The 15,195-nt window shown below is 37.3% G+C and overlaps 1 protein-coding gene across 2 annotated transcripts in view; it reads left to right on the plus strand.

The window, feature by feature from the left end:
* Positions 1–15,195, plus strand: part of CLASP2 (cytoplasmic linker associated protein 2) — a 174,822-nt gene that overhangs the window by 13,303 nt on the left and 146,324 nt on the right. For both annotated transcript variants that reach the window (XM_075547082.1, XM_075547084.1), the window contains exons 3-7: positions 263–366; positions 2,035–2,126; positions 4,264–4,339; positions 5,721–5,818; positions 12,013–12,083. In XM_075547082.1, the coding sequence (XP_075403197.1) occupies positions 263–366; positions 2,035–2,126; positions 4,264–4,339; positions 5,721–5,818; positions 12,013–12,083 (441 nt within the window). The remainder of the gene's footprint in view (positions 1–262; positions 367–2,034; positions 2,127–4,263; positions 4,340–5,720; positions 5,819–12,012; positions 12,084–15,195) is intronic.

Consider the following 15,195-nt stretch of genomic DNA (forward strand, 5'->3'; position numbering starts at 1 on the left):
TGCATCCCTAAATATAGTAGCACTTTGTTTCATCTATTGCTCTGAGCATTGTTTTAAGTGAATCCCCTGTATTCTTCTGAAATTTGCTTCTCAGATATTTGCTTTGATTTAGCTCATGAGTAAATAATTTCAATTTTTAACTCTTAACTTTTCACTTATAGAAATAATTGCCATTTGTATATTTGTAAAATTGCAAAATTTTACAAAAACCATGCAAGTACCTTAGTAAATATTTACATTTTTCATCTTTCTGTCTCTGTAGTGATTGTAGCCTTAATAGACAGAATGGGAGATGCCAAAGACAAGGTTCGAGATGAAGCTGTGACTCTGTTATTGAAGTTGATGGACCAAGTAGCACCACCTATGGTAGGTGTAACTTTAAAATTCACGTTTTTCTAACTAATAGTGAAATACTACCAAAGGTAGGTAGGTAGTTAGTTGTCGCATGATAGTTGAATTTTTAAAACATAATTTGTTGCTCATGCTTTGATGAAATTTGTAGTAGATGCCAATATTTTGTTTTGTTGTTTTCAGCTTTTTCTTATTTTTTTATTCTTCAGTGCCTTTTTTAAACTAGCCTAAAATTTTAAGTGACTTGACAATACACTGATCATATTATACTATAGTATTTTTTGGTTTTCTTTATCTTCAAGTTATAAAGTGTTTGAAAAAGCTTATCCTGAGAACTCTGAATGTTGTTAATGTTTGCCACAGAGACAGGAAGAACATTTTTATTTTAGCAGTGAAGGCTCCTAATTATGTAAGGCATTTACTCTCTGATAACATTTGTGTCTTATAAATACAATAGGAATAATATGTACCCTTACCTAGGTGTTTTTAAAGCAGGGTAAAATCCATTGATATATTTACAGAAATTTAAAAAGTAACTCATATTAAATAGGAGAACAGAATATAAAATATGCATGTTGCTTCTCGGCCTTTAGGCTAAGATCAAGTGTAGTAAAATATGCATAATATGATTTCATCTAAAATGCACTATGAAACTAATTTTAAAAAATGATAGTATTGTATTATAAAAGTGAATTGTCTTCCGTGATATTCTACACCTCACAACAAAATGTGGAATATCCTTATATTGATTTCTATGTTGCTTTTTACTTTTCTTCTATTGCAAAAAGTACTATAGAAAATACTTAAGTGTTTTGGGGCACAGATAGAAATATCTCTATGGACTATAAAGTTCTAGAGCTGGTATTGCTGAATCAGTTTATTCATAGCTACTTCCAAGTTACCTTCCAAAGAGTTCATTATGAATAGAGAAATAGATAATTACAATTGAGTACTCAGCCCAGAAAGAGGCGAATTATAGGTAAAAATGACTTTAGTAAACTTCATGCTTTAGTAAAGTGAAGGGAGTGTTTGCAGATGTGGAGAAAGGATGGAAAGCATTGGAAAAATAAAGTTGGATTCCTTATTACACCAAACTTATGTACTTGTTTTGGATTATTTTTATATGTTTATAAGAGCTTATTCTAAAAAGAAAATTACAGCAGGTAGCCATTAAATGACTCGTCCAAATATTTTTCTTTATTTGAATCTCATATTAAGAGGAGAATAAGTGGAATTATGAAATGTTGAAAAACCCTGTTCTGTGTAAGTGGTCTGTAGCAGTTGCTAGGAAACATTGGACCTTTCAAATGCTTGCTGGACTACCGAGCTTATAATGGTAGCATTGTTGTGAAGGGTTCTAACGCTTAGAAGAAATCCTGTGTCCTTAAAAGTCTGAAGTTTTTAGCTATTGGACATGCTCCTCCTGAAAATAAATGAAAGCATATACAAATAAAAATGAAACATAATATTAAGAGATTAAAAATTAGCATACAGCAACTGCAGTAGAAATTAGGCCTAGAAAAACTTCTTGTACATCGTCAAGTAGCCAGTGAGAAAATTCAATTACTAATAAGATTGCTAATAGATTAGTAGTAATAAGATTGGAAAGAGATAAAAGATACAACAGTAATTTTAATTTTTTTATTTATACATGATAACTTTTTTTTTTTTCTCTCCTGATAGTACATTTGGGAACAGTTGGCTTCTGGTTTTAAGCACAAGAATTTTCGGTCACGAGAAGGCATCTGTCTGTGTCTTATTGAAACTTTAAACATGTAAGTTTAATGATTACTTAAAACAACCATCTTAGGTTATTCTATTTGTCTTTAAAAAAATCCCTGTCACAAAGTGCACAGAAAGCTATGGAAATTGCTATGAAAATTTAAAATGGTAATTGACTTCCAAATAAGAGTTTTTATTTGATACTTTTATTTTGTGTGTGTGTATATAGTTATTCTTCACGTTAACTCTATATTATTCTGTGATAAACATTTCTCTTGCTTTCCTTTTAGTGTAGTAACTCAGAATAGATGGTCACATAACTGATAGGCTGATACCTTAGGATCTACTTTTGTACTGATGTGAATTGTTTTATTAATTCAGTGGGATTTCAGGTGATTAGCCATTGCCTTGTTTCCCTGTCATTCGGTTGCCAGTGAGCTCCTAGGTTCTCTAGAGCAGGATGAGTGATTACCAGAGTCATAGTTTGAACAAGACTCTACCAGATCGGGCGCCATCGATGTGCCGAGCTCTGACTGCGTAGATGCCACATAGCTCAGAGCTGCTAATCTGAGGGATGAATAAACTGGAGACTTTTGTTCTCATTTTAGGTTATCTTTCCAGCTCCTGTATAATATAGTACTGGAGCCCTGGTGATGCAGTGTTTACGACAGTGGTTCTCAACCTTCCTAATGCCTCCATCCTTTAGTGTACAGTTCCTCATGTTTTGGTGACCCCCAACCATAAAATTATTTTTGTTGCTAATTCATAACTATAATTTTGCTACTGTTATGAATCGTAATATAAAGATATGGGATGCAGGATGTATTCAGTGACCCCTGTGAACGGGTTGTTTGACTCCCGAAGGTGTTGCGACCCACAGGTTGATAACCACTGGTTTAAGAGTTGGGGTTCTAACTTCAAGGTCATCAGTTCACAACCACCAGCTGCTCCGAAGGAGAAAGACAGGGCTTTCTACTCTTGTACAGAGTTGCAGTCTGGGAAACTCACAGGGCAGTTCTGTCCTACAGGGTTAATATGAGTTTTGGTTTGATGCAGTATAATAAAGAGTCTTGGTGGTATAATGGGTTCCGTGCTAGATTACTAAGCACAGACAAGGTCAGCAGTGTGAACCCATCAGCCATTCTGTGGAAGAAAGATTTACAGCCTTAAAAACAATAGTACTGCTATCTGTCCTGTAGGGTCACTGAGTCAGAATTGACTGGATGACAGTTATGTTAAGTGTGACTTCCTTTTCTTCAAAGCCATGCCTCAGAGATATTTTGGGCTTGGTTCCAGACTCCCACTGCGACTAAGTGAATATCACAACATGGCGAGTCCACGTGAACTGGTCTTCCAATGTATATAAAAGTTTTGTCTCCACTATGTTGTACTCTAAGGTATTTGGTAGCAATATGAAAAGGTATGAAGTACTACTGCATTAACAACATGTGACACAGGCACATTCAGTTGGAAAAATGGTTCCAAAGCCTTGCTTAATGTGGGCTGTCACAGAACTTCATTTTTTTTAAAGGCAATTTCTGCAAAGTGCAATAATCAAGGAATACCTGTGTACTTTGATTCATTTTACTCTTGTGTTTTTCTACCATGTTTTTACTTCCTTTAACATTGTATTTCACTCGAGTGAAAATTTGTGTGGAACTCAAAATCTTAATTAAAAAGAAAATCACTTTCAAAAGCAGAGAGTCCAGTGTTAGATATGAAATAATAATAACAATATATAATTGGGAGCATGGGGGAGGGGGGAAAAGAGGAGTTTATACCAAGGGCTCAGGAAGAAAATGTTTTGGAAATGATGATGGCAGCATATGTACAAATATGCTTGATACAATTGATGTATGGTATGTTATAAGAGCTGTAAGGACCCACAACAAAAAGATTTTATATAAAGCAGACACTGATGGGTAGGTTACTGTGTCATTATGTTCATAGGCGAACATTTTGCTTTCTTTGCATTTTGTGGTGACAATTTGGTTATTTAAATTTGTATATTTCATATTGTTTAGATTTTTTTTTTGCTTGTGTTGAATGTCCATGATATTTAAATGATGTATGCCTATGCTCTTTTCCATAATGTTTGTCTTAATGATACAGATAAGAAGAAACTATTAGGACACTTTGGTTTGCATGTTGATTACATCTCCTTTTCTCTTTTTCCCCCCTTCAAAATAGTTTTGGAGCTCAGCCGTTAGTTCTCAGCAAGTTGGTACCACATTTGTGCATACTCCTTGGAGATTCCAACAGTCAGGTAAAAATTGACTTACAGTTAAGAATTTGCTTTTTGGGTCACCCTTTCTTTTCTAGTAGGAGTCCTGGTGGTGCAGTGGTTAATATACTTAGCTGCTAATCAATAGGTCACCAGTTTGAACCGACCCTGTGTTCTGAAGGGAAAAGATGGGACAGCCTGCCTCTATAAAGATTTAGTCTTAAAACCACTAGGGCAGTTCTACGTTGTCTCACAGGTTGTATCTATTTAACTACAGTTGGCTGTTTTTAAAGGGGATTCTTTTCTAATGTTTACCTTCCATTAAAAAAAGGTGAAATTAAAGTACCTTTTCTGGGGAGGTGTCCCCCAAAGTTAATTTTTTTAAATAGCGTATTATATTCCCATAAATTCCCTAAGCCTGTCAGCTGTTGGCTAGTATTAATTGTAGATAGGGTTTGATGGCTAGTCACTGCATGTGAGAGATGAGTAACAAAGACCCGAGCTTCCTTTCTGTGGTCCTCCCCTGTGTTAATTGTCGGAGAGGGGTGACAGTTTCCTTTCTTCGTTGCTGGGTATGGACTGCTTCTGCATTGTCCCATTGCTAGCTGAGCGGCACACGCTGTAGGCTGAGTGGGGGGGTGGGTTTCTCGAGCTCATCCCCCTGCTGGAGGTTAGCCTGGCTTTAACTGTTGGCACAGCGTGGGCACTGCGAGTGTGCCTGGTCACGCTTTTCCTCTGCTTTCCTGCGCTGACTCCCCTGTGGGGGCTGTGAGGAGAGACTTCTGCTCTCTCTCTGCTCGCTCTCTGACAGGAAGCTGTGGCGTGGGGACCAGCGCTGTCATACAAATTCCTATCTATAGACCACATTCTCAAAAAAGGAATTTTGAGGAAGGTATATTAATCTTAATGATCATTTTTATTCATATAATTATTGGTCATTGTTTTATACAATCTTATTACCAATGAAAGATTTTTAAAGGACAGATTAATAACTTTTAATTACAGATTTCTTAGATTTCTGTGAAAACTTTTCATAAAGATTCTCTGGAGCAACAGTTCTCAACCTGTGGGTCGAGACCCCTTTGGGGGTAGAACGACCTTTTCACAGGGGTAGTCCGATTCATAACAGTAGCAAAATTACAGTTATGAAATAGCAACCGAAATAATTTTATGGTGGGAGGGGTCACCGCAACATGAGGAACCATATTAAAGGGACACAGCATTAGGAAGGTTGAGAACCACTGCTGTGAGATTTCTTGGCAGTTTCTCTTGGTTTAATAATCTCCAAGGGGCTTTGAGGGAGTAAAATCAACTTGGCGCTTCAGATTGGTAAATAGTCTGTTCATGTAATGTTACCTTAAGATGAGGTGTTTTAGTTGATCGAATTTAAGGTTTTTTTGTAAAGTTCTGAATTCTTTGACAGGTGAGAGATGCTGCAGTTTTGGCCATAGTGGAGATTTATAGACATGTGGGAGAGAAAGTGAGGGTGGACCTTTGTAAGAGAGGAATTCTCCCTGCTAGGTGAGTCTCACGGATTAATTTTTTGCTATGGTTTAAAAAAAAACTAATTTCAAGTGTTTATTTTAAATAGTCAAAATTTTCAAATTTTGAAAATTTAAAGATGATAAAGAATACAATGGTTATTGCCATTTAGAACATTTAAAAAACCCTGTTAACTTTCCTGGCCACTCTTTTATTTTATATTCTTGGTCACTCTTTTATATTCATTTACTATTTTTGTATTATTTGTATGTAATTAGATAGCATTGTTTTTGATACTAGGTGGTGATACTAATTATTCGAAAGGTGCATGGTAAAGTTATAGTTCATAGTAATCCATTCATTAAGCAGATACTTTGTGAGTACGTCCTTTTGAAATGTAGTATGCAGAATGCTGGGTGACAGGTCTTGTTGAAAAGGTTCTAGTGTACTAGAATATTTTTCCATAAGGATCTTTAATATTTCTCAAAGTATATATTTTTATTTAAGATATTGTTCCAATTTTTTAAAAAAAACTCACAACCACAGTGCCATTCATTATAACTCCTTAAAAATTTTAATATAACTCTATAGTACCAAATACTCAGGATTCAAATTTAAAGTTGCTTTATAAATAAGTATGTGTATGCTTCTTATAGTTGGTTTGTATTGGGATCTAAGTATACTCTGCATAAAATTAGTTGACATGTTTTATAAGCCTTTTAAAAGCTTTACGTTACCCCAGCATACTCTTTTTCAAAAATCCTTTGCATTTATGTGTTGAATATTCTGGATGGCTGAAAAGCTCCTCACATTGCAGATTCTGTAGATTATGTCCTGTGACGTGGTTTACCATGGAGTCGCTATGAGATGGAATTGCTTCAGTGGCAGTAGATTTGGTGTTTCGTTGGTTGTTTACCATGTTATTCTCTCTTCATTATGTTCTGTAAACAGATAGCTACATCTAAAAGCTTACTTAGGGAGGGGAAGGTAGAGTAGGATAGGGGTAAGACTTCATAGATGGTGGGGGTATGTTGAGTTATTAAGAGTCTCACAATATCTAGTTGTTTCTATTATGTGGATTGTTTATAGTACCAGTTATTTTCTGATAACAAGATTATCCTATAAATTGGTGATTTGTTTATAAGTTTCTTTATCTACTTTCTACTTTCAGGGCTAACAAATTGCATTGAGTAAATTCTACATAATTTCATTTGAGCAAATTTGTGTATGTTTGTATATATGTACATTATGTGTTTCTAGCTTTTTATTGTTACCTTTAATTCAAGTATGATAGTTATCTAGAAAGTGCATAAATCATAGTTACACAGCTCTGCAAGTTATTACAAAGTGAATACATCACATGTCTCCTGTGTAGGCGAAGAAGTAGGCATAACATCACCCAGAAGTCTGTCCATACCCCCTTTTTTACATGTTGCGCTTTTCCCAAAGGTAACAACTGTTCTGACTTGTAGAATTTTAGTTCTGCCTATTTAGAAGGTGTTGGATCCATCTGCAGTTGTGTATTTTTGTTGCCATATAGTTTTCCATTGTATACCTAAATCATACTTTGTTGATGGACATATGGGTGCATTCTAGTTTTCAGCTTTTGTGGATAGTGTTGCTAATAACGTTCTTGTGCATGCGTGCTTTTGGTATGCATAATTATTTTTTTTGTTTGAGAATATATTTTTAAATGGAACTGTTGAGTCATATATGTATATGTATGTATGCATTTGTGTAGGTATATGTTCATCTTTACTTGATTCCCCCAAACAGTTTTCAAAATTGGTTGGTACTTTTCACTTTATTTTGTGCTCCCACCAGTATTTGGTGCCGCTAGTCTCATGCTGTAATGTGACAGATCCATTTCTTAGGATCTTTCTTGTCATGTTCCTTTAACTTCGACTAAATGAGGAGTGAGACTGTACAAATAAAATGCTTGTAACCCAACCAGGGAATTGGATTACTTGCTAATAAGGCAGATAGAATGTTTGGCACTCTTGTTGGAGGAGGACTATGTAAATGAGATTTATGGAACCCTAAGCAGATTGGTCAGTTTTGTTGACCTGCTGGACTTCATATTAGCCATCCCAGAGTGGAAAGAGGGTACCTCACGGCCACCAAGAAATGAGATTCTGAACTGGTGGGTGTCCTTTGGACTCAAGTTCCTCTAATGAGAATCTCCTAGGCCCAGGTGACAGCTATAATACAGGGGATGGCATGACACAGCAAGAAGTGGCAGCAAAGAAACAGTGGCAGAAGAATCCAGAAACTGGGGTGAGATGGCTTCCCTGCTGAGTGGGTGTACTGATCCATCGAATGAGATAGCTAAGCACCTTCAGCTAGAGGCTTACTGACATAGTGGAGTGTCTCCAGACACTTGGTGGAACTAGGGTCATGGAACCACAGAGCAAGAGACAGCTGAGCACCTTGGGACTGAGGCTTGCGGGTAGAGTGTGTCCAGGCACTTTTGGCCAAACTCAAGAGCCCTATAACACTTTCACTGCAGAGTAGAGTAGAGGCTGGGCTAAGAGCTTGAGGGCCAGAGGGATCTCTGCCTGTGGGCATGGCTAAGAAGTCCTCATTGAAGAATTATATCCTGATTGTTCCTGATGAGGAATTTAGCCCATTACTTTGCTATCAAATCTCATAAGCGTGATTAATTGAGTTCTATGTGTCGTTGCAACACAGCAGAGAAAGAAGAGTATTGTGGGAGGGATGGTTGGTGTCAGAATCAGTCAAAAGATTGGAAGGTGGAAGTATGTTTTACCACCTTTGAGTCAAGGTAGCTTTGGAGTCATCTTGGGCTGATGATGCATGATCTTGATTATCTTTCTGCCCCTTGTGAAGTTTGAGGAAGTCTGATGGTACGGTGCCATTTTTGAACAGTTGCAATAATTTTAGGCTTCTGGCTATGTTTTGCTGCTTTCACTGTGAATGTAATGTGCATTTTTCTGATTACAAAAAATAGCACTCTTCCATATTAGTCACTTGGATATATTCTTTTGTGAAATATCTTTCCAGATCTTTTATTCCAGCTATTTATATTGGGTTTTTAGTCTTTTGTTGTTTTAATTGTTTATGGGAGTCCATGGTACTTTCAGTATTACTCTCTAGTATCACAATTCAAATGTATCGATTTTTCTACGGTCTCCCATATTCAGTATTCAACTTTCACATGCATAGGATGCAGTGGAGAATAAATACCATGGCTTGGGTCAGGCACACCTTAGTTCTCAAAGTAACATCCTTGCTTTTTGATACTCTAAAGAGGTCTTGTGCAGCAATGCAATATGTCTTTTGATCTCTTGACTGCTGCTTCTATGAGCATTTGCTTGTGGATCCAAGCAAGACAAGATCCATGCTAACTTCTCCATTTATCTTGGTGTTACCTCTTGATCCAGCTGTGAGGATTGTGGTCTTTCTGACCTTAATTTGTAATCCATACTGAAGGCTACCATCCTTGATTTTCATCAGCAAGTGCTTCAGAGCGCTGAGAGTGAGGAGGAATCGAAGCACTCGCTGGTGACCTGTTCACTTAGTTCCACTTAATTGAAAGATCATCCTTTAGCGCTCCCCTGTTCGGGGTTTTTTTTCCCTCTGTGCTCAAAGTGAGATTGGCCTATAATTCATGATTTCTTAATTTATATTTGTAATTTTTGTTACTAGAGAGAACTATTTGATTTTTTTACTCCCATCAGAGTCAAGCTATTATGGATTTTATTGTATACAGGCAGTTTACTAATATTTTCATATCCTTACCAAAATAAGTCAGCTACTTTCTAACCATAGCCAAATGTATGTACTTATATGGGCTCAAACAGCCATATGCTATGTAATATGGATTAGCCTTGAAAACATTTGGTAACAAAAGAAGGCAGTCACAAAAGGCTATATCACCATGATTCTACTTATAGGTAGTGGCTAGATGAAGTGAATCTGTAGACAAGGAGTAGATTAGTGGTTACCTAAGACTGGAAGAGTTGTGGTAAATAAAGAAGGACTGCTAATGGGCATGCTATTGCTTTTGTGCTGATAAAAATGTTCTAAAATTGATCATGGTGATAGTTACATAGATCTCTGAACAATAAAGGGGATGAGTTATATGATGCTTGAATGCTATTTCAATGGAAAAATACACCTCATTTGCCTCAATAGGATAGAATAGAACTGCCCTTCTGGGTTTCCAAGACTGTAAATCTTTACGGGAATAGAAATCCTCATCTTTCTCTCGCAGAACAGCTTGTGAGTTTGAACCGCTGACTTTGTGGTTAGCAGCCCAGTGTGTAACCCACTATGCCACTAGGACTCCTTATAGTCCCTGATAAATTATTAAATTTTATAAAAGATGAGTTTTGAGATTCTAATCATCTCTCTCGCATACTGTACTTGTGATTGATTATTCTTGCCCTAAACTTATCTGTGAACTTTGGTTAGAGTTGCTTTCTAATTAAATCCTGTGGAGTAAATAAATCCCAAACAAAAGTCAGATTTATGAAAGTTAGCAAAGTGAGAACCACCTGAAGGGAAGGGGCAGTGGGTGGCGAGGAGGACAGTCACGGGAAGAAAGAGTACAGCGTACGTACTGGAGGCTGGCAACGAGGTGAGAGGTGTGAAATACAAAGCATTTTTGGCCTTGTCAGCCCGGAGACCTTCTTTGATGGTGTCTTCCTACCTTAAAACTAACTCCATAGCAGTGAGTGAGTCTTATTATAAGGAACCGTGGTTGTGTATTGGTTACACATTGGGCAGCGATCTACATGCTCAGCAGTTCAAAACCACCAGCAGTCCCTCAGTTACAATCTCTGAAATCAGCAGAGGGTCCCTACGAGTTGGCATTGACTCAATGGCAGTGAGTTTGTTTTCTTTCCAGTTTAGTGTTTCAATTGGGCCCTATTCTTATTAAAGCTGCCCACGACTCCATTCCTTGCCTGCATTTTTTATCTCCCCCACATCAGTTCCCTGCCAGCTTTTTCTGTCTGAGCATTCTGTCTTACATTTCCAACTTCCATTTTCATAATCTGTAGCTGAGTGTTAAGCTCTTGTTCATTAATGTTTATTCTGTTGTGTCCGCATACAGCTCACCTTTAAGTTCCCGTGCTCCCTTCCCCATCTCCTGTCCACATCTGTCTCTGAGAAACATGCCTGCTGTCTGCTTAACTCTGTTGATGCTGCTCTGTAGGGTCATTGTGGCTGTCTTTCAATTGACATGGCTGCTGTGGGAAGAGTTTTTTGTGTGTGTTGATATTAGTGGGGGCAGAAAGTGAGTGAAATATTTAGAATTCTAATAATGATTTTTAGCGGTTTTCCTACAGAAAAAAGTTGAAGCCACAAAATACCTGCCTCCTGGAATTACACTCAGAAATAACCAAAGTTTAACTAAGGTTTTAAGAAGTTAAGTTTTGATGGAAACATTGGCAAAGTTGGAGTAAGCCATATGACATTTTAAGACGACATGGTAATCACCTTTTCTCCCTCAAATGAAGAAATGCCAAGATGATATATAATGTAAAGTAAAAGAAAGGCAAATTGAAAATTAGTTTTGTCAGCATGCTACCACTTTGGTTGAAAGAAAATCTACATGTGAATGTAAAAGAAAGGACACAGTTAAATTCTCTAGATGGTAGAATTGTGATTTTTCTACTTTGTTCTTATTTATATGTTCTTTTATAATGAGTACATTGATTTTGTAATAAGAAATACGTTTTTAACTTTTAAAAATGTGATAGGTGAAGTGCAGAAAGGGTAATTATCCTGCATATAAAATTAGAAGTGCTAATAGAATTGGTGTTGTATGAAAGTAGTCAGGCTAATAGGGATAACATCAGACTATCAATTGGGTCAGCATTGCTTAGTTTCTGCTATTTAATGTGGTGTGTTAAGTTTCCTCAGTATGATTTTTCTACGCTTTGGTGACTGAGTAGATTTATTATAAATTGTAACTAGACTATTTCTGATGGAACTGGAGGAATCCTTTCCTGAAGAAACACATGTAACTGCTTTGCAAAAGAGTTTCATAAATACGACTGTGGGTATATGGAGTGCCACCAGTACGTGTGCTGAGCTTCTTTCCTCTGCCTCCTTTCAGTCAGTGAATTAACCTCAAAATTGGTGTACAGACAAATCAGGTGAAGGTCCTAGAATTGCTTCTAAGGAAGATGGTGAAGAAAGTGTGTCTATTTAATTTGTATGTAAAAACAAACAAACAAACAAAGTTTATTCTTTATTCCCAGATTAGAAATGATATTTGCCAAATTTGATGAAGTACAAAATTCAGATGGTATGATTTTGAGTGTCTGCAAAGGTAAGAATAATTAAGTTATTCCAGTTCTCAAAAATTTCTAAGCTTATTTGGCAAAGTTTTCGTTCCAGAAATGTCTTCAAGTCCACTGCTCTATCACTGATTTAACAGGCTTGATTGCTTAACTAAAAATTTTAGTTGGGCTGCAGTAGTCATTCCACCCTGTTAATCATTACTCATCACCTGGCTCTGGGAGTAAGTGAAAATTTCATTTGGGGTCACTTGTGTAAAATGACTTGGGAGGAAGATGAGGTTTCCTGCTCCTGTAGAGAATCACCGTCTCCAAAACGCAAGGGGCAGTCCTACCTTGAACTTTGGGGCTGCTATGTGGTGGTATCAACTCAACAGCAGTTAGTTGAGCCGTGTAAAATGATGCTGTGTTTTTTACACTTTGGGGTCTGTTTGCCTGGTTGAAGGTTTGATGGCTTTCTTGCCCTCCACATTCCATGCATGAGTTGTATCTATTTTATCCCCATAGTAATTGTTTCACTTAGGTCTTTCTAGTAGGGTGGTGCTGTCAGCTACATGTTGGGCTGTGAGCAGTCCAAACCCTCCAGTTATTCCAGGGAAGGAAAATGACACTCTTATCTGTTCCTTAAAGATTTACAGCCTCAGAACCCCTGTATAGGGTTGCTATGAGTTGGAATCTGTGGCAGTGGGCTGTTATAGGGAGTGGGCTGTTACATGGATTATTAACAGTGAAGATACTTGTGAGGAGACCCGTGCATAAGAACTTCACCAGCATGATCATCTTTGATTTCTTAATGCAAATGAGACCTAATTGGAATGTAGGGGACCACGAGGTTCATACCTGGCATTTATTTTACTTTTCAGTTGCTCTCCCTTTTGTAAGCTTACTAAATTGTGTTTAGTTTTTTGGGTACTGTTACCTAGATTAAATATTAATTGACACTATGTGGTATTTCTAAAGGTAATATAGGTGGTTTTTCCAGCTGGCAAAGGGGCTTCATATCAAAGAAAGTGATTAGGTTGGAAATATAAATGATGTAGGAAAATAAATTTGATACGTGGCCTGTGTAGTCAAATACTGGAAAACTATTTACTAATTTTATTTAGTTATTTTTCTCTGGGTTAAGCCAAGGTTAAATGTAGTTGTGTTATATGAAGGCAGATGGAGTGAGGATTTAGTTTTACATCGACTTCTGTGCTACCAGTATTCACCCTGACTGCCAGCTGTTTCTCACCTCTCTTCTTTGAATAGAGGTGTTTTAAGTACTTCATCCTGTTTTTTTTAAGCAGCTACCTCTGTCCATTTCCATAGAAACCAGAAACAGCAGGAAGATAGAGTTGTTAAAATTCCTTGAACTGAAATTTGTGTGTTTTCATAACATTTACAATATAGTCGTTTGCGTATTCCAGAATATGTTATTAAAACGCTAGAGAAAAAGTGTAAACTGTATTATAATTTTTAGGATATTGTTTGGATGTAGTTTATTTTTCAAGCATTATTATTCTTATGTTTTGTGAAGTTACGTCTCTTACTTTCAAAATAGAATCTTTCATTTTCTATTAGCTACCCCTGTTACTTACTTTCTCTCTTCATGTCTACGTATACAATACACGTGTATATATTTCTATACCTATACTTATTTCTCCCTATATTTATAGATATACTTATATATATATATTCTCTGCTTATACAGAGCTACATATATACCACTATATATATACACAGTAAGTGTGAAAATAAGTTTATAGTATAAGCATTGAAATACAGAAACTGGTTGTGATATTTTTGTTGCTGTTATTGAAATTACTATGATAGATAAGTTAACAAAGGGATTGTGTTAGGCAGGGTTCGCTAGAGAAGCAAAATCAAGACAATTATGATTATATATATCATATATATAAACATATATAGATGTTTATATAATGAAAAGGACTAAAACTGCAGATTAGTCCATGCAGCAGTACAGAGAGCTCAGTCCAACTCTTTCACGGGACAGTTAATATACTGAAGGTCCTTCCAACTCGCAGCCAGTAGGAAGATGAAGGGAGGAGGTATAGCAGAGGCCAGTAGTGGTGACAGACAAGCGGAGTCAGCCGGCAGGCAACAGACACAGCAAGGTGAGGGGTGCCATGCCGTGGAACAGCACGGAATATCAATGCGGTCCAGGTGGTCTGCCCCACAGAGAGCACAGCACACATGGTGAGGCAAGGTCGGTAGATCAGACAGCATGCTGGTCTGGTCACCAGGGAGAAAGAGAGGGGCCAGCCTCCAGTGAGCCATTTATCTAGGTCACAACGTCCGGATGTCATCAAGCTGCAACCTGATTGACAGGCTAAACTCCAACTCCTATCTTCTTACCAGTGCCCTGTTGGCACAAAACACCTATCACAGGGAGATTATATAGAGGAGGAAACATCATCAATCATGTTGGCAGGCTTTAGGGTCCAGACTTTTGACCTCCCTTCTTCCCTGTCTCCAATCATGTTTTTTTGTTTCTCTTTCTCTCCCTATGGCCATCAGTGATCTAATCCACCGTAAATGACATCATTTGTTGATGACTCACGATATGTAGTTCTAGGCCTGACTCATCTTTCCCCAGTGCTCCAGACTTGGTAGCTGGTGGCCTTGGTCACAGTTCCACTTAGATGCTTATTAAGGGGTGTCTCTGGCTTAGCATATCCAAAAGTGAAATCCTGTTGTCTTGTCTCTTCTTGCCCTCCAAATCTGTTCCTCTTCTAGTCTTATCTAATTGTATGCACTGTTCAATTAAGCCAGAAACCTGAAGGTCATTATTAATCAGCCATTTTAATGAGTCAGCCGTTTTCTACCTGTGAAATACTGATAGGTCCCAAATGTGCTTATTTGTTTACATTTTTGCTGCTAACACCCCACTCTAGTTGCCATTGGTTTTTACCTGGACAGTTGCACTACATGTTTCTTTCATGTTTGTCCCTCTGTAATGTGTTTACCACCCAGAAGTCAGAGTGAATTTATTAAAATGTAAATTAGATCATGTCATAACAGTGAAGATGACAGGTAACGTTCCTGTCCTCAAGGAGCCTCAAGGAGATAGATTGTAAACAGGTACACAAATGGATAAATAGGTGAGTATAGTTGGTAATGGAGGAAATAGAACTATTCTTT

The sequence above is a fragment of the Tenrec ecaudatus genome, chromosome 4, assembly GCF_050624435.1.
Source record: "Tenrec ecaudatus isolate mTenEca1 chromosome 4, mTenEca1.hap1, whole genome shotgun sequence".
Taxonomy (NCBI): Eukaryota; Metazoa; Chordata; class Mammalia; order Afrosoricida; family Tenrecidae; genus Tenrec; species Tenrec ecaudatus.